We start from the raw sequence: 23,081 nt of genomic DNA, 5'->3' as shown, positions 1-23,081 counted from the left end.
CTAAATATCTTTTGCTTGTATTTTCAGCCTATTAGCCAGGAAATGTGCTTGTTATACTTGCTATTGTTAGCACCTCCTTTCATATACCACTTGCTGCTGACCTTGGGAAATGCCTGCCACCTTTTCTGTTTTTCATTGTCTTTTAATTTTTTTTTTCTTTTTTAAAGATAATTTTTAAAAACACTTCTCTCACTTCTCAGTTTGTCCCTTTATTACCCTTTCTTATAATAGTAGCAGCTAATGAAGCAAAACAAATTAACACATAGAAGTCTTAAGGTTGAATATTAGTCATTTAAAAGAGGAACAAAAAAAATAAAAATACATTATGATTTATTTTAGTAATTACCCTCAGACCTATTTCCTTGCCAATTTAATTTGTTGCTAGAAATAAACACACCTCCTCAGTAATCTTAACATCAGACTAAGCCTTTTCTCAAAGTTTAGTAAACTAAAGTTTTTGGAGACACATTGTTAAATAGTATACAGGGTATATGTATCGTAGAAACAGCTGGTCCAAATACACAGATTTGAATTCTACTTTTGTGAACCTGGGCAAGTTACTTAACCATCTTGTTAATAATAAAAGCTCAACAAATAAATATATAGAGCTTTACATTTTACAAAATGCTTTCCTCCTGACAGTCTTGTGAGGTGAGTAGTGGAAGTACTATTCTTATTTTACAGATAAGGAACCTGAAACTCAGAGAAGATACGTTTTTGAATTTTAAAAATTTCCCTGCAAAGATATAAAGTATAGTAAAAAACCTGAAATATCCGAGTAAAATAAATGTTAGTTATTTAGCCCAGTTCTGTTGTCCTGGAAATAGTCTTACTTCAGACATAATTAGTTACATCTAATTTTACCTAGAGTTGCTTATTTAAGTTTAGGACAGTCTAGAAAATAAACAAAAAAAGAAGTTTAAAATACAGTCAGGTAGCTATAGAACGCTGCACACCCTTTGATCCAGTGATACCACTGCTAGGTTTAAGTCCCAAAGACATCCCCAAAAAGAGAAAAAGACCCATTTGTACAAAAATATTTATAACAGCTCTTTTTGTGATGGCTAAGAATTAGAAATCAAAGGAATATCCATCAGTTGAGGAATAGCTAAACAATATATGATGATGATGGAATATTATTGTGCTATAAGAATTGACAAGCAGGATGATTTCAGAAAATCCCGGAAAGACTTGTATGAACTAATGTGTAGTGAAGTGAGCAGAACCAGGAGAACATTGTGCTCAGAGACAGCAATATTGTATGAGGAACTGTGAATGACTTGACTGTTCTCAACGATACAATGATCCAAGACAATCCCAAAGGACTGATGATAAAGCATACTATCCACCTCCAAAGAAAGAACTGATATTGATGGAACACAGACTGAAGCAGGCTATTTTTCACTTTCTTTCATTTTCTTTTATTCAAGTTCTCTTATACAAAATGACTAATATGGTAATGTTTTACATACTCATACATGTATAACCTACATCTGATTGCTTACCACCTCAGGAATGGGGGAGGGGAGGGATAAAAATTAGAATGCAAAACTATAAATAAAGATGTTTATTACTTTAAAAAATAATTTTAAAAAGTTTAAAAATACAGTCAGGTTTTATATTTTTTAAAAATTGGGAATTGGAAAGAACAAGCTATGTTTCAGATTGTCTTAATATCTTCACACTTCAGGTTCTCAAAAGTTATACCAAACTCTATTAGCTTCTATCATATTGGAGAGCCATCAAGTAAAGTTTCAGCACCAGGAATTCCTGCTTTCTTTGGGAAATATGGGTCTTCAAGGAGAAGTCGCACCTCTAGTGTAAAGGCTTGCCTGAATTATTTCCAGGCTTACTCATCCACCTTTGGTGTCCTCCTTGCATTCATCTCTTACCTGTGACTCCCAAGAAACTATAGCATGTGCAGCAGCCACACCTGGGTAAACAATCTCTGCAGTTTGAGGGTGATTGGGCCAGAAATTGTTACTGTGAAAGCAGAACAGAAAGCATCTAGTATGAGACTGAGGACTATTTTATATTTTTGTTTCAAGGGTTGCCATGACCAAATAGCTCACTGCCAGTTGGCTGGTTCACTGGTGATGAACCTTTCCATACTTAGTTAGCTTGAGACCTTGGAAAGTAGGTAGTCTGTTGTTGGGATGGTCATTGATGCTGGTAATTGAACTGGTAGAACTTGCATAGCTTTCAAGGATGACCTAGGGTCATCTGTCTCTGCCAGGAGGCAGCATTTGAGAAGGATCATAGATCTTGAGTTGGAAGGGACTGTTGTGTTGTTTCAGTCGTGTCCAGTTCTTTGTAACCCCATTTGGGCTTTTCTTGGCAAAAGTATTGGAGTAGTTTGCCATTTCCCTCTGAAGCTCATTTTATAGATGAGGAAACTGAAGCAAACAGGGTTAAGTCACCCACAGCTAGTAAGTCACACAGCTAGTAAGTGGCTGAGGCAGGATTTGAACTCGGGTCCTCCTGATTCCCAGCCTAGCAATCTATCCACTGTGCTGCCTGGTTGCCCTCCACTTTGCCATCTGGTCCAATACCTTCATTTTATAATTGAGGAAATTGAGACCCAAGGGCATTCATTAAATGATTTGCTCAAAGTTTTTGGTACGAGGTGAGATTTGAACTAGGTCCTCTGACTACAGAGCTGCTGTTTTTCCCTTTGTACCATGTTGCTTCCACAGGGGACACCTTAAACTTTGAGCAAATCTTGACAAGCAAATCTTTATGGAGGGGAAATATTGCTTAAAACTAAGTTTCAAGTGCAATCAATTAATAAGTATATTTTAAGCACTTAAAATATGTCAGGCCTCTGAGTTTGCAAAGAGAAAGAAATGAGCTTATATTGGAAGCAAACGTTTTGATAATTCTATATTAAAATAAGTAATGTGGAAAACATAAAGGTGCATAGTGTTAGCTAGTGTTGTAGTATCATGGTCATCTTCCATCTACTCTGTATTGTATGTATGTGAATATATATGCCATCTTTCATTATAATGTAAGCTCCTTAAGGTCAGGTGTTGTTATTACTTACTTTTCTAATTCTAGTGTCAAGAACATAGCATAGTTGGTGCTAAGTAAATGCTTGCTGATTGAGGACCCATCTAGATCCACAGGAATTTTTGAGTTGACAAGATTGTAAGTCTTACAATCTCTTTTTTTGAAATCTCAAGATTTTCCTCCTTTTCAGGAATAATATGATATATTGGAAAGAGCTCTGGGTTTGGAACTTGAAGGTCTAGATTTTAATATTAGCTATCTTACTGACCTTATACATTATAAGTCATTTAACTTTTTGGCTTCGTTTTCCTAATTCTGTAAAATGAATTAAGTTGGAATAGATGATCCCAGAGAGTCCCTTCCAGGTAGAAGGATGAAAGCTTCCCGTGTACCAATCTCATACTTTAAAATCATTTTCCCATTATATTATTTGAGACTTAGAACATAATTTTGAGAACAATGGAGTTTTGAGGAGAAAGGGTTGCATATAGGGGAGAAGTTAACAAAAGTGGTAGGGTGTCATTAGGATTGCTACAGGGTAGGTAGCAGCTAAGGATTTATAGTGGATAAGGACATTTTACCTCCAGGAAAGACAATTAAGGAGACCTCAGTTCTCCAAGTGTTTAGCCCCTTAGTCAGGGATCAGCAACAGTGGGTCCCTGCTAACCAAAATAAAAGGTTGGCTCTGTATCACACTGTGTGTTGACTCCTTTGTTTAGACCTTGTCTTAAAAGCACTGCCTGCTCCTAAGCTCTCATTTGGAAATTATAGATTTAAAGTTAGAGGTGAATTTAGGAAAAGAAATTGAGACCCAGAGGGCTTAGGTGATTTTCTATACATCAATTAATAAACTCAAAAGAGTTTATTATGCACCTACTCATTGCCAGGCCTTGTGCTGCGTGAATTGTAACAAGGACAGTAAATAATTTTACTATTTCCATTGGATTGTAAATAAAATAGTTATAAACCAGTGCAGAGGAAGTTGATTTAAATCTAAGTGACATTAGATCTAGAGCTAAAAGAGACCTCAGAGGTCATATAGTATAACCCTCACATTTTTGGATGAGGTATTAAAGTTTACAGAGGTTGTGACTTTCCCGAGTTTACACAGTTAATCAAGTGGCAGAACTAAAATTTGAACCCAGGTCTTTTGACTCCAAATCTAGCACTTTTCCTGCCATGCCATGTCATGCCATACCCTAACCTACCTTGCTTCCCACCATTTAATGACTTCAAAAAAATTTCTTTTAAAGAAACTAAATGGCTTGCCAAAGGCCATAATGCTAACCTGTGGCTTTAGAACCCAGATTTATTGTCTTTTCCCACTAAAAAAGCAAGTAGCGGGGGGCAGCTAGGTGGCGCAGTGGATAAAGCACCGGCCCTGGATTCAGGAGTTCCTGAGTTCAGATCCGGCCTCAGACACTTGACACTAGCTGTGTGACCTTGGGCAAGTCACTTAAGCCCCATTGCCCTGCCAAAAAACAAACAAACCAAAAAAAAAAAGCAAGTAGCAACAAAAATAATTAAGTAGAGAACTATACATACTATTTTGAGAATGAACTTTGTGCAAAGAAAACACTGCTAAGCACTAGGGATCAAATAAAAAAGTGAGTTCCCTGTTCTCCAGGAGCTTATTTCAAATGGAAAGGTCCCATGGTCCTTAGGGTGCAATGCAAATAGAAATGGCACTTTTTAAATAGTCATTTCCACTGGTAACATCTTAGCAGTTTCTGATGTTGAACCATTTGACCATGCAAAAGGCTTTTATCCTCCTGGGGCTTCAATAGAAATAACTGCTGGAACCTTTGCCAAGCTTCATCTCCACAGGGATTATTTCCCAGGAGGTCAGCAGGCTGAAAGCATTGTCCTTCCCAAAGCCCATGTTTGGGCTCAGGATCCTGTGCGCTCTCCATCATTAGGTTCTGTGGGGAGATGTTGGTCAAGGTAGTGGTGGAGTTTCCCTGACCTGCTGGGCACATGAAGCTTCCTGTCTGTCTCTGTCCCCATTTATTCCTTCTACAAGGGTGGCTTGCCTGTTGTGTGAGTAGCAGTTGGTTGGCAAATGGGATTGGCTACCCCTCCATAGGAGTTGCCTTTATAGATGATGGGTGTGAGAGCTGGACTGGAAGCATGGAAGCAGGACCTGTGGTTTGGGGGCATCTTCTTGTGCTTATCTGCCTCTTAGTGTGGCAGTTGGTTTAGCAGTTGCTGGTGGTGATGAGGGGGGGGGCGCTTCTCCACAATGATTTCTACCCTCAGTGATGACTGTGAGGCCTGGTTTGGGGGAGGGATACTGTTATTCCCAAAACTCTTAGGCTTAGGAATTCTGGGCTATCTCCATTAGTTTCTATGAGGAGGTGATGGTGGCGATTTGACTTTGTCTCCTTCAGGGTGCCTTACTGCTTAAGCAGAACTGGTTTGTTGCTCTGTGTTTTACCTCAGGATAATAAACAGTAGTTGACTTTTTATAAAGTAGCCACCATTAAAATAACCAGACATTTTATTTAGATTAAGTATTTGATCAGAAAGTACAATTTCAGAGCTAGATCTTGATATTTCTTTTACTTCAAACACTAAGTCACAAATTGAAATAGAGAATGGAATTAGTTAGCCTAGTAATTGAATGCATTTATCCCACTCATGGTAGGAAACTGTTCTGTGTTCAAGACAACTAATAACTTACTTATAGATTGAGAAAATACTGAGACCGTCTTACTAAATTCCTTTCTGTTGCAGATTGGTTTGTGTAATTGAGAGATTTACAGAGATCTTTTTCTGAAATTTGGCCCCAAACACCAGCTGCTTGCAGGATCAAAGATAGAAATATTATCCAGAAAAATTGGCACACCCAGTGCTGTAATGTAGTCATAGATTGAGTATGTCGTACTCTCCAAGGTAGGGAGTGTATAAAGTGGCCAGGACATTGACATCTCACAAATGGAGACTGTATTATTTCTACCCCTCACTCATAATTTATTGATTTTAATTTCGAAATCCCTTTTTAAAGCAGATAACAATTTAAATCAAATTAGGTATTGATGCTTTACCCTTTTGATAAGTGTGCTTTTGAGTTTATCTTTTTTCCCCAGAGACAATTAATTGAAATTTGCATTTTACAGACAACCTTAAGAATGGAATCCAAACCTTCAAGGATCCCTAGAAGGATAACTGTTGAGCCCTCCAGTTCTTCCTTAAGTGCCCGAACTGTATCTGGAGGCAGAGGAAGTGGTATGAGTGATGCTTATCACCCAAGAGAATCTCCATTCAGACTGAATTCTGAGCATCAGGTAACATTAATTTGAAACATTAAAATTATTTTCCCACTTAATACATTAATTATTTGTGAAATTATGAGGTAATTAGATTATTGTGTATTTTTAAAAATTAAAATATCAGAATTAACTTTTAAATATAGACTTTGCTAATTCAATTGTATATGTCTAAACCTCCTTTAATAAGGAAATTAAAATTCAATTGTTTTTCTTTCTCCTCACCTCCTCTCTGGTGGTATTAAATCACAGTGCATGCCCAAAGCAATAACGAAATATTAAGTTGTTCCTTTTATATCCATTCCCCTGTCCCCAAATAAAACAAAACAAAAAAAGACTTGACAAGTTTAAAGGAAAAAAGTAAGTGATTAATGGGCTATCCTTTTGTATGGAATGCTAATGATCCAACATCAGTAGAGCATAAGCCTCAGCTTTGTGTACATCTATACACTTTAATGGCAGGAGCTTTTATGAGGGCTTCTTTTGTTGTTGTTTTGTTTTTTAATTGAAATGCTTAACTAGTGTTGCTATATTGTTTATGAATTTGGAAGAGGGCATTATGTCATGAGTATTATTAGGAAAGAATATACTACATAGCTATTAAATACAGTTTACCTCATATTAAGAATAAGAAAGTACTGGAGTTTTAGAAGAGTCAAATAAAAGTAGAATATTTGTAATTTGTTACAAATGTACTTGGGGAATTTGCTAATTATAGGACTCAATGAATTTTTAATAAACCTTATCTTGGAAAGTAAATCAGCATCCCTAATATTAGTTTTATAAGTTTAGATTCTGTATTGGGTTAAAATGAAGTGATTTTCTATGTAACTGAACTTCTTTCACATAAGAATACAGCAAATACCATCCTTGTATAATTGCCACCAACTCCTTGGGCAGTCTTGCATGACAGGTTGCAGTTTCTTACTCCCAATTTTCTTGAAGTGGGGAATGTACTAATTACATACAAGGTATGGGAATTTCACAACATTAACTTAAGATTTAGAACTTGTGATAACATTTTTCTGCTTCAGCTTCTGACCAAAAATAAAACCATTTCTTTCTCAGATGTGTAAAGCATATTGAAAATGATGGTTATTAAATTAGGCCCTTGTTTTTAAGATAAATTCAGTTTTATGTAGAGTGACAAGTTATTCTTAATAACTGCAGAGCTAATGTGGCCATATTTATTATTGGTGCAGATTTTATTATTTGTATGAAAATGGTACTATGGAAGAATGTTCTATGTGCAATTTCCACTTTTAGAACTGTCATGGGTAAATAGATATATTTTAGGAACAGAACCAGTGTCAGAGAGCTTTCAATACTCAACAGTATTTGTCTAGAATTTGGTTACTCTTAGGCTCATAATTTCAAGCCTGAAGGGGTATCTAGTCTAACCCCCCTTATTTTACAGATTAGGAAACTGAAGCCCAGAAACGTGGTGGGTGGGCCATACAAATCTGAGTACTTCGATGTAAAAATCCAGCATTCTTTCTTCTACTTCACAATATATTGTTGTAAAGAAAGACTTCAAAGATATTTTGTTTTGTTTTGTTTTGTGGGGAGTAGGAGGGGGAAGTGATCTTGAGTTTTGGATATGACCATTTCCAAAGACTTCTACCATGTTATTGATATGCCATATATTAATGATTTATGGTAGTTAATATAGATGGAAACATTCTTAAAAGTTTTATGTGATAATGGTAGCATTTGTATAGTGAAGCTTTTGTTTTGTAAAAAAATGTTTTGAACCTTTTGGTGTAAAGAGAATTCTGTGGTATCTTTGAGAGTCTTCTAGTTTAGTGTTCTTTGATAAAATTTTTAAGACTGCAACTTCTTTTTCTCTAATTTAATCCCAGGAAATCAAAGCAGATTTTCCAAAACCAATACTGAAGATATTCAATGTATATAAATCTGAATTGAATATCAAAGTACAATCAAACTAGAGTTAGATTTAGAATCTAAATTATCTTTGACTAAAATTTTCATTGCTCAGAAAAATAAAAACTGATTTAGACTCTTAATGAATTGGATCTGTTCCCTGAGGGTTTGTTTTTTTCTTTGCTAATATGACCATAGGAGCAAATTTCTTGGATTTTTTTTTTTAATATGGCACTAGTTCCCATAATTGGTAAAATATTCCCAACCTGCTTTGCCCTATATAGGTCTAATCCTGACTGGCTTTTTCAGCACCTGAAATGTATCTGAGTCAGATATTGAAACAGCTGTAATAGAGAACACCTCAGCATATTCCTTTTATTTAGAGATGAGACGCTTTGGTGCATAACTGGTATTATACTACTTCATTTGGGACTTGCTTCAAGGTAAATCTCCTCTATACATTAGAAATTATAAAGAGGAAATAAGTGGCTTTAGGTGTATCCATTTGAGAGAGCATACTCATTTTTTCCTAGAGTAGTTTACTCTTCCTTTTTTGCCCATCTTTTTCAATGAAAGGAACTCATTTGTGTTTTTTGTTTGTTTTTGTTCTCCATGTTGTGTCTTCAATCTTGTGAATATTGGGTTCACAGATTGGGATGCCATTATTATGATTTTCTTTAACAGTTCTGGAAAACTTTTATGAGCAATGACTACATGTCATCAGACTCCAGTTAAATAGGTTAGTTTAAATATATAATTGATATCCACAGAGAATAACATGGAATGTATTACTGAGCACAATGTAGGTTTTTTTGAGAGTTGAAAATTTGTCTACATCTATAAATCATGTATTAGTTTATTTAAATTTATCTGGGATTAATGTGGACATTAATTTATTAAGAAACTTTTCAAAATTTGGAGCATTTAAAATCTTTGAGTTCTATATAGTTTTTTGATTTCTTTAAAAACTAAAAAAATCTGTTTAAATTTTAGTCTTCCCCATGTTTTAGAGAATTTATAGATTCTACAATCCATAAAAGGTATCATAATCTAAAATACTTTGAAAATAAAGGAAGTCCTCAATTTATAAACATTCAATTTAAGATTGATTTGTACATGTTATGAAAATCTCACCCTTTTGTCAGCATCCCTGTCCATTCACTAACTGTTAATGCTGGGACAGGTATCCTTCTCTACCCTCTCTCCCCACTAGCTTTGGGGTACTCAGAGGAACTTAGAACTGTAGGATTTAGGGCCCAGGGTTTATTTAGAGGACGCTGTTATTTTTATATACTATTGTTTCATTTGATTTCTGTTAAAAAGATTTTTTGTTGGCTAGCCTGATAATCTAACTAGCAATCATAACATTGTTTCTTTGGGAAAATGTTCTGATTCTAAATTACTATATATATATATATTTTTTGATTGATAGTTTGTAAATTGGGGACTTGCTGTTGTATATCTTTTTGATGTTTATCTTTGAAAAGAAATTTTAACAGTATAAAATAGTTTGGAATGTATAACAATAATTTCAATCTTTAGGGTATGGTAGATGAATGAGGGAAGTGAAATTCTCTCCTTTTAAGATAGCAACTTTCAAGGTAATTTTGTTCTGTTGCCATTATAGAAAAGTACAAAGGCATAAAAGGGGGCACTGTGAATGTGAATTTAATGTGTTTTTAATCTGACTGCTAACTTAAATATGTATCACTATTGAAATTGTAGCAATCTCTTTAATAGCACTACTTTTAAATTTGTTACCTAGAGACACCCCCACCCCCATACCCTCAATAAGGGGCTTAGGAGATTTTGGATAACCAGATGTTTTGGCTTTCTGTGACTGGGTAAACTTCAACCATTTGTATACTCCTATAGTAGGAAGGGTAAAAACTATATTTTATATACTACAGCACATAAGAGAGGAGGGTAAAGTTGGAAAGATCCTATACTCTCTTGTCAAAGCAGGGAGGGAAAGAACTGGGCAACAGATAACAAGTCTTTTTACATTGCATATCTATGGGGGAGGAGAATTGCTTCTGAATTGCGCATTCGATATTTGGGAAGAAAGCTGAGGAGTTGGAATATCATCATGGGAAGGAGCTCTAGAACACAGAAGCCCACAAATATTGAGGCATGCAGCTAAGAAGTATAGCAATCTAGAACCACATTTTAAATGCTACTCTTCCCCTAGAAGACAGTCATATGCCAGATTTATCAGGAAGGCTGATATGGCAGTACTTAGGCAAGATAGAAGCTGATTGCTTAAAATATTTTCTGTTTATTCTTTTAAATCTTAGAATAAGAATTCACTAAGGACAAGACAAATGGTCAATTATGAATGAAAAGTAAAGTACTTACTTCAGTTGTAGTTTTTCTAGTGTACCTCCTATTGAAGCTACACTGGATAAATACTTAACTTGCAGAGTTGAATGAACCCAACAAGTTAAAGAAATGTTGAAAAGTTCAATTTTTATGAATATCTTGCTTTGTACAGTGACATTTTTTGATGTGGTACATAGATATATTTAAGATCCCTTTCACTGAAGCCTGGAATACACAGGAAAAGGAAATACTATGGGGATTCAGTTAATAGTGTTTAAATTGTATGGGCTTTCAGAGTTGAGTTAGAAGTGAGTCATAAAAATGTTATTTACTCCAGGAGTCCAATCTGTTGCATACTTCTGGTAGAGACTGGGGATTTGGAGAAAGAGAAGCCCATGAAACTCCATGGAAATTTACCAGTTCCTCTCCAACTCACTTCTCAGGAACATTTGAGCGTCCATGGTCTGGAAGCTTTTTGGGAAGTAGAAGCAGATTGGTAAGATTCACATCACACCTAAATTAGGTCTCTATTTATGTGCGAAGGATGAGGTCATCATGTTTTTCACAGATCCTCTAATTTTTTTTATTTTAAATTTTCAAGCACATATTGAACACAAGATGCTTCAAAATGAATGAGATTTGATATCCATCTTCAGTTTTTTCCTTTAGTTTTAGTTGAAGTGTAGCTTGAAATCTTAATTTATCTTAAATTATATCTTTTGTTTTTATTTTATTTTATTTTTTTTGGTGAGGCAATTGGGGTTAAGTGACTTGCCTAGGGTCACACAGCTAGTAAGTGTTGTTTCTGAGGCCTGATTTGAACTCAGGTCCTCTTGACTCCGGGGCCGGTGCGCTGTCCACTGTGCCACCTAACTGCCCCTGTATCTTTTGTTTTTAAACCTTTATAACCTTACCAAGAGTGAAGAGTTTTCCCATTTGAGGCAAATGTTATAGAAATTGGGATCTTCTGAAAAATATCAAACCCAGTAACTACCACAGTCTCCTTCCTGCCTTGCTTCCTCCTTCATTGATTTTTTTGGATTTATTAAATTATTCAGTAAACATGAAGTACTTTCATGTTTCGTTCCATTCAGGGAATATTCACAAGCCTTGTAGATACTTTGAGACTTTATCAACATTACTCTACCCCCTGCTTCCAACCTCCTTTCCTCTTTAATTCAACCTTTTATTTCAAAACCTTATACTGGTTTGTCACCCTGCTTTTAAATTTTTGTTTTAAGTGGTGTATAACTAAGTACTACTTATTTATGTTGTCAATCTGTTCTGGTTTTAGGACACCATACATACATTTTAGATCCAATTCATTTTGAGTCTTATACTTTCCTTTACTTGCATTTATCTTGATTCCTTTTTGCCTAGATTTATTCCCAGCTGAAATTCTAAGATTCTTTGACTTTATTCCATTTCCAACAACCTTCCCTTCATTTAGTTTTCATTTAGTTTTTAAAAATGTCAATTTTGGCAATAATAAATGTTTAAGCATTTTACTTTATATTGTAGATTGTAGATTCTACTCATGGTAGTCCAGGGTCCAGGACCCTCATTATAATGTGGATTTGACCCCAAGATTTTCAGAGGTTGTGCTAAGAAAAATACTGATTCAGGTAGCTTTTCCAAGTTGAAAAGGCCTGGAGTATGGGGCCCAACAGTGAACTATATATGCTTTCAGAGGTCTAGCTTAGGCTAAATTTAGAAGGCTGGACTACAAGGTCTTTTTTTTTCTCCTCCCCCCCCCCCGCCCCCCCCAATTCCATGAAGACCCTGGGAGAGTTGTAAACTTCAGATCTGGATGTTTGGTTTCTGTCCTATTTCCTAATCTATTGATTGAGGTGGAGCGAGTACCTACACCTATAAAATCATCAGTCTTTTGAAAAGAAATATTGGGAAAAGTACTGTATGCAAAGCACTTGGATGTAACAAAAGGCTAGCCTTATCCTTAAGGAACTTATAACCTAGCTGGGAGAAGTAAAACGAATACATATTAAAAGCTAGCTAACAAAATATTGAAATGGTAGTTGTAGGCCACGGAGAATGATTGTCTGATGCACAGAAGGTTTTTGAATAGGGAATTGAAATAGGTTTTGGAGGCTATTTGCTAGGTTTGGGATTGGTAGAGAAGAGCTCAAGGTTTGATTCTTAAGTTATAGAATGATGGCTAATGGGATCTTTTATTTTTCATTTCCATATGAAAATGGATTCTTGATAAAAAGCATTTTGTACCTGTAAGTAAATACTGTTTGAAACATAAAATTTCATATTTATAGATCATAAAGAGCCTTAGAGACTTAATCCAACTCCTTTAGTCAAAGCTGGTCTGTTTCCTAAAGCTATATGAAACTTAATAGGTGCTTTTGGGATTTATATCTATAGTTAGACTCTAAATAGAACTATGCCCTTTTCTTAATGTAAAATTTTTATTAAAAGTTTAGAAAACTATCCAAAAATAATGAATTTATAATTATTTTACCATAAAATTTTTGAGTTTTATTTAATATGACTTAAAGGAAACCTATCAATATAGTTTTCTTCCTCACCAAAAAAAAAAAAAAGTTTTTAAAAATTCCACAAAAGTGGATCACTACCATACCAATGAAGTTATTTGTAAGGGTGCTTCTGACATCTAATTTTAGAGAAGCTAGCAATATTTTTTCTGGTGTTATTAAATTTTTCTTAACAATCTTGAAAGATAGTATACTAAATCTTACTGAAGTACTCATAACTTTTTTAAAAGGAGCAACATCTGATTTTAATAAATTGAGGTGATGAATACTACGAATATTTATCCTGTTGAACTGCCTCAGAGGGGAAAAAAACTTTGGGACATTGGCATATACTTGTCAAATATATGATAATTCATCTCTATTTTCATAATTAAAAGCACTAAATTTGTATTCAAGAAGACATATGTTTGAATTCTAGCTGTACCACTTAGCTTACATGACCTTAAATAAGCAGGGAATTTCCAATTCCCTCTGGATCTTTTTCTCCATTTGTAAAAATGAGTGAGTTAAACTGTATAATATCTAAGATTCCCTCTGGTTCCAAATCCTAAAATCTCTAGGATAAGCCTTTTAGTAACTTTTAATTAATGTTTTAGTTTGTATTGTCATAGCACCATTTGAAAGATCAAAGAGCTAACATTTATCCTGTCCATTATGGGTTTTCAATATTTCTATATAAAATTTAAATAGCTCCAATATAGTATTTGAAACACATGTTCAATAGCATACTTTCTATTAAAAGCTAGATGTGTTTGGCATGTGTTGATTTGCTATGATTAAGGGAATGTGAATGTTATACTATTCATGGCCTATGTTGTCGTCCCTTTTTTAAAAAAATCCTTTCACAGAAAAATGGAGAGAGCCATGTTGTTATAATATCATTTAATAAGATGCCTCTTTGCCATATGACTTTGTGGCAGCTTATGGTATTAAAACATTTCCTCTCCCTATATCACTAAAGAGTTCTAATTTAGGTAGAGATTGTTTTCAGTTTATTTTTCTTGTTTTTATGTGACAAACTAGCTAAAATGGAAGTGGGTGTTTTTGTGTAAAGAAAAAAATTCTAGTACTTAGCTGATTTTAGTTGAAATGTTAAGTGTTAGTAACAATCAACTGTTGTTTTTGTGGGTTTTGTTTTTTAATAGAGCTTTGATGTTCTTTTGTGCCCTTGCTTTGACATACTATTTCTAAGTAAGATTGTGTTCTTGGATGTTCATCCTGTAAGTTGTAATTTCTTAAGTTGTCTAAGGTCTGAGTTGTAAAAGGTGAAAATACTAAGTGTTGAAAAAGACTTGAGTCTTTTGTATATGTTTAGAATGTAATCTGCTATGTATTTTCAGACATTTGTTTCTTTAGAATCTCTGGTAAATAAAATGAATTTAACATTTAAAATTTTAATTTTTTACATGTAGTGTAATTCTTTAGGAATGGGGCCTAGGGTATTTTAGGAGGGATTAATGTAGGAGCAATTTTTAAGATTTGAGAACAGGCCATTTTTTTTTTTTTCAGAATTGTTTTGCACAATAGGGGTGACTACTCAGTGTATAGTAGAAAGAAACATGGACCTCAGTTCTAATCCTTGTTCTAATCCTGAGATAATTGAAATATTTTGAAGGTAGAGTGATCTCATTATTTATAATATTTGAAAAGTATAAGCATGTTCCTTAAATTCTGAATTTAGATCATCATCTATAAAATGAGGGGTTTTAAATAGATCATCTTTATGGTCCCTTCTACTTTGTAATTCTAGTCATACTACTCTTGTAAAAGACTTTTTAATGTGAATTACTGCTCAGGCTAGATTTCAAATTAAAACTCAGTAGTCCTTTGAATGTAGGTATATTATGTTTGTATAAAAAACTTGGGTATTAATACCCAAGTTGGATGTGTGTGCGTGTGTGCACATGCTCAGATAAATCAAGACCTCTAGAGAGGAATAAATGGTTCTTGAGCATATAATAAATCATTTTAGATCAAATTTTACACTGCAAGTAGAATAGGAAACTATATTATTTGCAATCTAATTTTTTTTTAAACTTATAGGCAACCTCATCATCACTGACTTCACCTTTTCAGTCTTCATGGTATGGTGAATCTGAGAGAACTCAGGGAGCGTACCCAAGACTGCAAAACCAGCAGCGAGAACATGATTCAAAGAGGCCTAAACTTTCCTATACAAGTTGTACATCTACCTCAGCTGGGAGAAATAACGGCAGTGGTTTGAATTCAATATCAGGTAATAATGAAATCACTGGGGGTCAAAATAGAGTAAACATTTTTCAGAAGCTTGAAATTTTCTGATTTGCTTTTGTTTTCAGAAAGAAAAATTCTTGAAATAGCCAAATATTTGGAGTTGAATGGGTAGAAATAATTTTATAGTCTTATGAGACGCAATCTTAAGTTTTGTTAAATTTACAGAGTCATACTGTTAATACTGGAATTAGAATGTGAAACTTGAGAATTAACATTTTTAATGTAGTGCCTGTGTCCAGTACAGAAAACCTTGAACGGTTTTCCCCCTAAATTGACCTGCTTATTTTAAATGATATGAAAATTGATCAATTAATTTTGATAATTTTAAAATTTTGTTAGACAAATTAAAAGATTTTTTTTTCCCCCAAAGCACAATTCCCAGCTGAAGGCTGGTTTATCTGTTATCTTTATTTCCAGAAACTTTATAAATTAAAAATAAAAATGGACTGCGGCAATAAATTGTAACAAGTCACTACAGAGGGTTTTTCCCACTCCTTTTTTCTAGCTATGAGACTTTTGTACTTAATTATTTTATGTTTCTTTCTTTTCACCTGCATATAATGAGAATTTTAAGTTGTTTGATTTCTCAGGTCCTTTTCAACTCTTTAAACATGGAGTAAGAGATAGAATTTTTAAAGTACCATCTATCATGCTTACATGATTAAATAATTAGCATTTCTCTTTCGAGTGATCTATTTTTATATTTAAATTCATCTTTTGAACTAAAAAATAATTTGAGAGAATTGGGATATATTTAACAATTTTAAATATGACCAGGACATGAGGGTTTAACTGAATCTTCTTGAGTTTTAAATAATTTTACTTGACAAAAAGTTCTGGTGAATGTGAAAATCCTGATTTATTCTTTTTTTTTTTTTGGCCAGGCGGTGAGGGTTAAGTGACTTGCCCAAGGTCACATAGCTAGTAAGCTGATTTATTCTTGTATACCAAATATCAAAATTATCATTTCATGCTGAATATCAGTGCACTAATTCTTGAAAATTTCGTGTCCTTAATACCAGGATACATTTCAGGCATTGCTTTGTTTTCCTTCACTCTGTTTTACTACTTGAAAAAAAAAAGTAAAATTGCATTATTTATTGAAAAAAAATGCGAATAGTCCTAATAATATGTGGTCTTTAGAATTCTCTACATCTAGCCCATGAAATATGGTTATGAAAGACTGAACGGTAGTATTTATGCACTACTCAGGCATAATGATTCCAAAAATTGTGCTTTTACAGTTGCTTAGAACTAAATGTTCTAATTGGGGTGAGATAATTGAAATATTTTGAAGGTTAGAATGACCTCATTACTTATAATATTTGAAAAGTATAAACCATTCCACAGAAGTATTATATTTCAAGTTGTAGGGGGGGGAACCTAACTTTTGGCATGATACTTTATTTCATTAAGAACAAAGAACTTAACTGAATTCTCAATATTTTTCTATATAACACAGCTACCAGTTTCACCCTAGCCCACTTGGGAAATATAGTAGTAATTTATTATCAGATTGTTTAGTTCCTAGGTAAAGGGGCAGTCATTACATGCATTATGTTTTCAAATGTACAAGCTAAGCTTATAATGTGGTAAAATGTTGGAAATGTTTATTCAGAGGAAGCTAAGTGAACATCCCCTAGTAGCATTTTCTCTCAGTTTCAAAAGAAGTGAGTGTATTATCTGTCGTGTTCTTTATATAATAGTCTGTGATAGTTGAACATACTTGAACAATTTACTTTTATAATCTGGTCAAATTCCTGTTTTATTGTATGCCTTCATCCCACTTCTCATCTCAGGAATATAGGACCATAAGATTTAGAACTTAAAGGGATCTTAGAGATCATCTAGTCTAACCCTTCCATCTTACTGGTGAGGAAACTAAGGTCTAGAAAGGTAAATTGACTTTCCTAACATTGTCACTAATTATAGTAAGAAGCAGAACCAGGATTTGAATTTGTTTCCAGATTTAGTTTTCTGTCTGGTCTTTTTTACCACCTTATCCTCCTCATCATAATACCCAAATTAATACACAGAAAGATTTCATTGATTTCTTTCTTTTCCATATTCCAACCATCACTCCTTCAAGAGGTGGCCCTTAGTTCCAGTTCTGCATGTTTGTTCTACCTGGAAAATGCCATCATGATCATTTAATTGCATAGTTACCACCAATTTAGCTGATTTTTGAAAGAGAGGCATAGAGAGAATGGAGTCTTTGTATTTGAGAAAGGAGAGGAAAGACTTGTATGGAATTGTTGGGAGAGTGGATTCCAGATCCTGAGTATTGTAACTGAAGATTGGCTAGAATATTTCTTTGTCTCCAGGAATTCTTGGTGACTAGCCCAGGAATCTACCCTCATCTTGCCAGGAACAGATAAGCTGGTTTAGCTCATCAGTTGTGGAACAGGAGAAAGGGAGGCCATAAGCTATCTCTTATGGACAGCTATCCCTCTTCCCTTTCCAAATTACTCACAGGTGTCACATTTACTTTTGGTACCTCTCTTATAAATAGGAATAGTGAAAGAAGACACCTCTGACCTTTAAAAAAAAAAAGTATGTGAATAGAAAACATGTTTTGATTGCTGAAATTTTAATGTAAACAATTTTTTGTTTCAAGTGCAAATGTTTGAGCTATTCCTTCACACAAAGCCAACAGCAAAAGAAACAAGTGTTCATTTCCCCCCAGTTTTAATTCAGAATGAGGGTAATAAGGGGATTTTACAGGAAAGGGGAGGGAGACATAGGGGGACACTCAGGCTAACAGTTAGAATCTTTAGCTGTTAGTGGGATTGGTCACAAGGCTAGAATCTCCCATAGCCCAGATTTCATTCCTTAGCAGTGGTTGGTTGTCTGCTTTTGTTCTTTCCATACTAAGGCAGTTCAAACATATAGGTGAGACCGAGGGTTTGACTGGGATGGGGAGAAGGGTAGGGCAGGCATAAAGTATCTAATCTAAGAAATGATTATTATTCAATCCTTTTTTTATTGGCATATGGAAATGTTAATGTTAATTAGTATTTGTCCTATACAGAATAATAAATATTAATTGCTTTTAACGAGAAGAATTTGTGATTTAAAAGAAAGGGGCTGGTCACACTGAGATTGAGGGACAACTGATAACAGGTCATCCTGTGTAACTACTAGTGTTCTTGTGGTATTAAGAGGGCAAGCCATGCTCTCGGTGTGTTGGATGCATCTTTATGGTGAACTTATGGAAGGACAGGGACAAGAATTGCACAGAATCAGCATCTTTGAAGGGAAATAGTCACATCAGTGAGATCACAGATCTATTTGCCTTGGGATATTAGGGATGAGGGAGATAACATCAAAATTTCAAGTGAAATTTATAGATTTTTTTAAACTAATTAGGGCAAAGATTCTTTTGTCTTTTGCAGAGATTAATCACTCTTATTATGGATAGAATTGATTGCTAATAGTATATTATTTCTAAGTTGTTTAAACTGTAGCCTAGTGAAATAAATATTATAAATAACTAGTCCAAATTCAATTATGTATCCTCTAATTTTAGCAATTGGTATTAATAGAAGTTTTGTCCCAACTTGTTTCTGCAAAATAGGAGGTCTAGTATTTTATGGCCAAGAATATGGGTTGTGAAGCTTAAGAGACTGGACTCTATTTTTATAGTGTTTCATTAGAGATTTGGTCTTCCTTGAATAGATCCTGACCTGGAGCCAAATAAGTGCCCATTTTGTTCTCATTATGCAAAAACCATATGACATTTCAAAGACATTGGTAGCTTATTTCTGTTAAAGATCTGTTATATTTTTTATCCCTAAAATGTCTAATTTCAAATAGGTGGGTTAGTTTTCAAAAACTTATAAGCTCTTTGAATTAAAACTTGTTCACTTTTATTTTTAGATTCTTCTTGGAGACATAGTCAAATTCCCAGGTCATCTTCAATGGTACTTGGATCCCTGGGGACTGAACTAGTAAGAGAGAGAAGAGACCTGGAAAGGAGAACAGATCCCTCTATTAGTCTTATGGATTATAGTCACAGGAGTGGTGATTTTACATCTTCATCATGTACGTTTAAATTAGATTTTTACTTATGGCTTGTGTAAAGTGCCATTTCATATTGTTTTACATGTATTCCTTAAACTAATAATAAAAAGAAAGAAGTAAGTACAATTTATGGCGTCAGGTGGAGAGTAGGGAAGAACAAGTTGAGAAAGCTACTTTAATATTTCAACTTGGCATTCCCAGTTAATAAGGTGAATATTTATTTGCCAAATTGTTTTCCCTTTCACAACCATGCTCCTAGAAAAGGGACGCTAAACCTTTTCTTACACTTCATCACCTCATTTACTTTAAATTCTTTGGGATCAGGCTTCTTCTCTTATCTCCTGTCCAATACAAATCTCTCCAAGGTTTGTCAGTATTGTCTTGTTAAATCTTGTGACTTGTTCTCAGTTCTCATCCCTTTTTATTTCTCTGCATCATTTTAAAAATAAGGGAGGGAGAAAAAAGAGAAAACTCCTATGACAAATATGTGGAGTTATGTGAAACAAATTCCCATATTGATCATGTTTGTTTAGTCCCTTAACTCTAAGAAACATTTAACTATTTTGACTATCCCATTCTGGATATATATCTAGTCTTTTGTTATATTGCTTTTTCCTGGTTGTCCTCCTACCTCTTACTCTACTCCCTATTGGCTTTCTTTACTGAGTCATCTCTCTTGCACCTTTATCTCCCAAGGTTTTCCCTAGGCCCACTTCTCTATCTCTTTGCCCTCTCTTGGTGATCTCATTAGTTCACATAGATTGACTTATATTTATGGAAATGACTCCCAGAGCTACATATCTAAATATTTCTTCTGTGTACTTAATTTCATATTACTTAATGCCTGCTAGACATCTTCCTGTTGTCTGCTGTAAGCATGCCAATTTTAGCATTTCCAAATTTCATTATCTTCCTTAATCTGCTCCAAGCTTCCCTGTATCCATTGCAGCAACTACCCTCTCAGTTATTCAGGTTTAAAACCTTGGAGCCTTGTGTCACTTTCTTCTGTGGTCTTCCCCCAATATCTAATCATTGCCAAGTCTCATCATCAACTCTAATCCTTCTCTCTCTCTCTCTCTCTCTCTCTCTCTCTCTCTCTCTCTCTCTCTCTTTCTCTCATATCTCTCATCTCTCTCCTTTCCACTCATGGCTACCGACCCAGTTTAGGCCCTAATCACATAAATTAGTGATTTTAGAACTCCCATGTGTCCCTGAGACCCTTTCAAGGATTCTCTGATAACAAACTATTTTTTATAATTATACTAAGACCTTATTTGGTTATTAAAATATTCCTTTCTTTTCCAATTATGTATCTGTTACTTCAAATTTTCTTCATATACTTCAACCAAACATCATCACAACAGATTGAATGCAGGAGCAGATAAGAAAATCCAAGCCATACATTAAAGGGATTTGTACAAATATTTTAAACAATGCCATTCTTCTTACTAAACCTTTGTTTTTGGAAAATAGCTTGGGGTTTTTTCCATTAAAAATTATTTTAATAGGTTTAATGGTTTTATTACTTTTAATGAATAACTTAATATTTTAGCATTTATATTTTCTGATACTTGTTAAATATTGATAGATATAACCCAAATAAAAGCTCTTTGGGGCACTCACTTTTTAAGAGTGTAAAGAGATCCTCAGCAGTTTTTAAATCTGGGAGTTTGGGGACCAAAAAGGTTTGAGAATCATTCATCTACTATTTCAGTCACTCTTCTACTTAAACCTTTTCAGTGGCTTCCTATTTATTGCCTCTAATATACATATTTCTATGGTTGACATTTTAATCCTTTAACAATCTAGCTCCAGAATGTCTTTCCATCTTTGTGTCACATTATTCCCTTTCAATACACTCTTTTGATCACACTGACCTTTGTTCCTGATCAACGTAGCAGGGACATCTTTATGAAGTTGTTGGACAGTGCTGCATATTCTCTCAAATGGAACATTGGAATTATCCATTTTTTGAATTTTAAAATTTATAGTATTTGATTAGAGTTAAGCATGTTTAACATGCCACAGTATTTTTGCAATAGAGCTGCATCTCATACATGGTAACATCTATCCTACAGAGTAATGAAAAAATGAAAATGATGCCAACAAATGTAACTTTATAATATCTAAATTCTTTTGTTTAGCTAATCATTTTCCTCTATTCTCTTACTGTTATAATAGATCTTCAAGATAGAGTTGCTTCTTCATATTCTCAAGGAGCAAGACCAAAAGAGAATTCACTGAACACTTTGAGATTAAATACATCATCCATGAACCGTCAATGGCCTTCTGAACATCAGTCCTCCTTTTATTCTAGAGAACCAAGCAGAAATTCTTCCAGATCAAACTTTTCTCCAAGGGAAATGGAATCTCCCCAAAGGAGTGTACAGCAAGGTTTTTCTTACATCCCAAATAGAGATGAAGCTCCTTCCATTAGCAATTCTGAAAGAATTAGTTCATCTCAAAGATCATTGGCTGAACCTTCTAATGACACTGAAGGAAGGCGGACAACCAGGCAGTTGTTGTCTCGTCTAGCTTCTAGTATGTCATCTACGTTTTTTTCACGAAGATCTAGTCAGGATTCCTTGAATACAAGATCATTAGATTCTGAAAATTCCTATGTTGCCCCAGCAGTTCTGACTTCCACACAGTCTAGTGGTAGTGCAGCTTCATCTTCTGAAGTTCCAGATAATAGAACACCTGAATCTTCTCAGGGATTTAGATTTCTTAGGCGAAGATGGGGTTTATCATCTGTTGGCCAAAATCCTAACTCTGAGGCTGGTTCAGAAAACTTTAGCCAAGAATCTGAAAGTAGAAATACTGGTTCCTGGTTGTCCTCCTCTCTAAGAAATAGGTGCACACCTTTATTTTCAAGGAGGCGTCGAGAAGGAAGAGATGAATCTACACGAATACGCACTACTGAAGTGCCATCTAGACCTCAGCCTGTTTTGAGAAGAGAGTCTAATGAAGAGGTTCACCTTGAAACACAAAATGAGTCCCTTGGGAATGCTGCCAACAGATCACAAACCCCTACAGTACCCAGCAGTGCTGCTGCTTCTGCTGCTTCCACACCAGATTTGACTCACAGTGGAAGAAATACAGGAATTTCTGGAATTCTTCCTGGTTCCTTATTCCGATTTGCAGTCCCCTCTGCTCTGGGAAGCAGTTTATCTGACAATGTCATGATCACTGTAGATATTATTCCCTCAGGTTGGAATTCATCTGACGGACAGAATGATAAGACTAAAACTCTATCTTCAAGAGATCCAGAAAAGCTACAAAAAATAAAAGAGAGGTAAACTAATGTATTTTTCTTAAAGCCATAAACAGAAGTTCTTTATTAATATGTTTAGAGTTTCTCTTATTTAAATGCTTTCCAGTAATATTGAAATGAAAACTTTTGAAGTAAAGTTAGACTCTAAGGTCTTATATGTAGTGGGTACTTAATGTAATTCTAGGAAATATGCTCACAATTAAGGGTAGATAATATCAAACAATAATTTAGCATTTTTATTGTCTTGGAATACAGAAATACTCATGAAAAAGATTTTTTTCCACCCCTTGACCAAAAAAATCCAGCTAAACTTGTAGTAGAAGAGGGCTCAGGTTGTTGGATAATCTGTGATAGAAACTTTTTTTTTTTTGCTGGGCACTGAGGGTTAAATGACTTGCTCAGGGTCACACAGCTCGTGTCAAGTGTCTGAGGTCACATTTGAACTCAGGTCCTCCTGAATCCAGGGCCGGTGTTTAATCCATTGTGCCACTTAGCTGCCCCCTGTGATAGAACCTTCTTATA

The 23,081-nt window shown here is 34.6% G+C and overlaps 1 protein-coding gene across 5 annotated transcripts in view; it reads left to right on the top strand.

Moving 5' to 3' along the window:
- MARCHF7 (membrane associated ring-CH-type finger 7) overlaps positions 1–23,081 on the top strand; it is a 46,814-nt gene that overhangs the window by 10,861 nt on the left and 12,872 nt on the right. For 4 of the 5 annotated variants that reach the window (XM_043994955.1, XM_043994954.1, XM_043994953.1 and 1 more), the window contains 5 exons: positions 6,132–6,299; positions 10,825–10,983; positions 15,053–15,245; positions 19,142–19,306; positions 21,467–22,580. In XM_043994955.1, coding sequence (XP_043850890.1) covers positions 6,144–6,299; positions 10,825–10,983; positions 15,053–15,245; positions 19,142–19,306; positions 21,467–22,580 — 1,787 coding nt within the window. In that variant the 5' untranslated portion in view covers positions 6,132–6,143. The remainder of the gene's footprint in view (positions 1–6,131; positions 6,300–10,824; positions 10,984–15,052; positions 15,246–19,141; positions 19,307–21,466; positions 22,581–23,081) is intronic. The other variant, XM_043994957.1, reaches the window with a different exon arrangement.

Source organism: Dromiciops gliroides, chromosome 3, assembly GCF_019393635.1.
Source record: "Dromiciops gliroides isolate mDroGli1 chromosome 3, mDroGli1.pri, whole genome shotgun sequence".
Taxonomy (NCBI): Eukaryota; Metazoa; Chordata; class Mammalia; order Microbiotheria; family Microbiotheriidae; genus Dromiciops; species Dromiciops gliroides.
The sequence above is the reverse complement of the archived record's forward strand: the minus strand, read 5'-3'. Positions and strand labels throughout refer to the sequence as shown.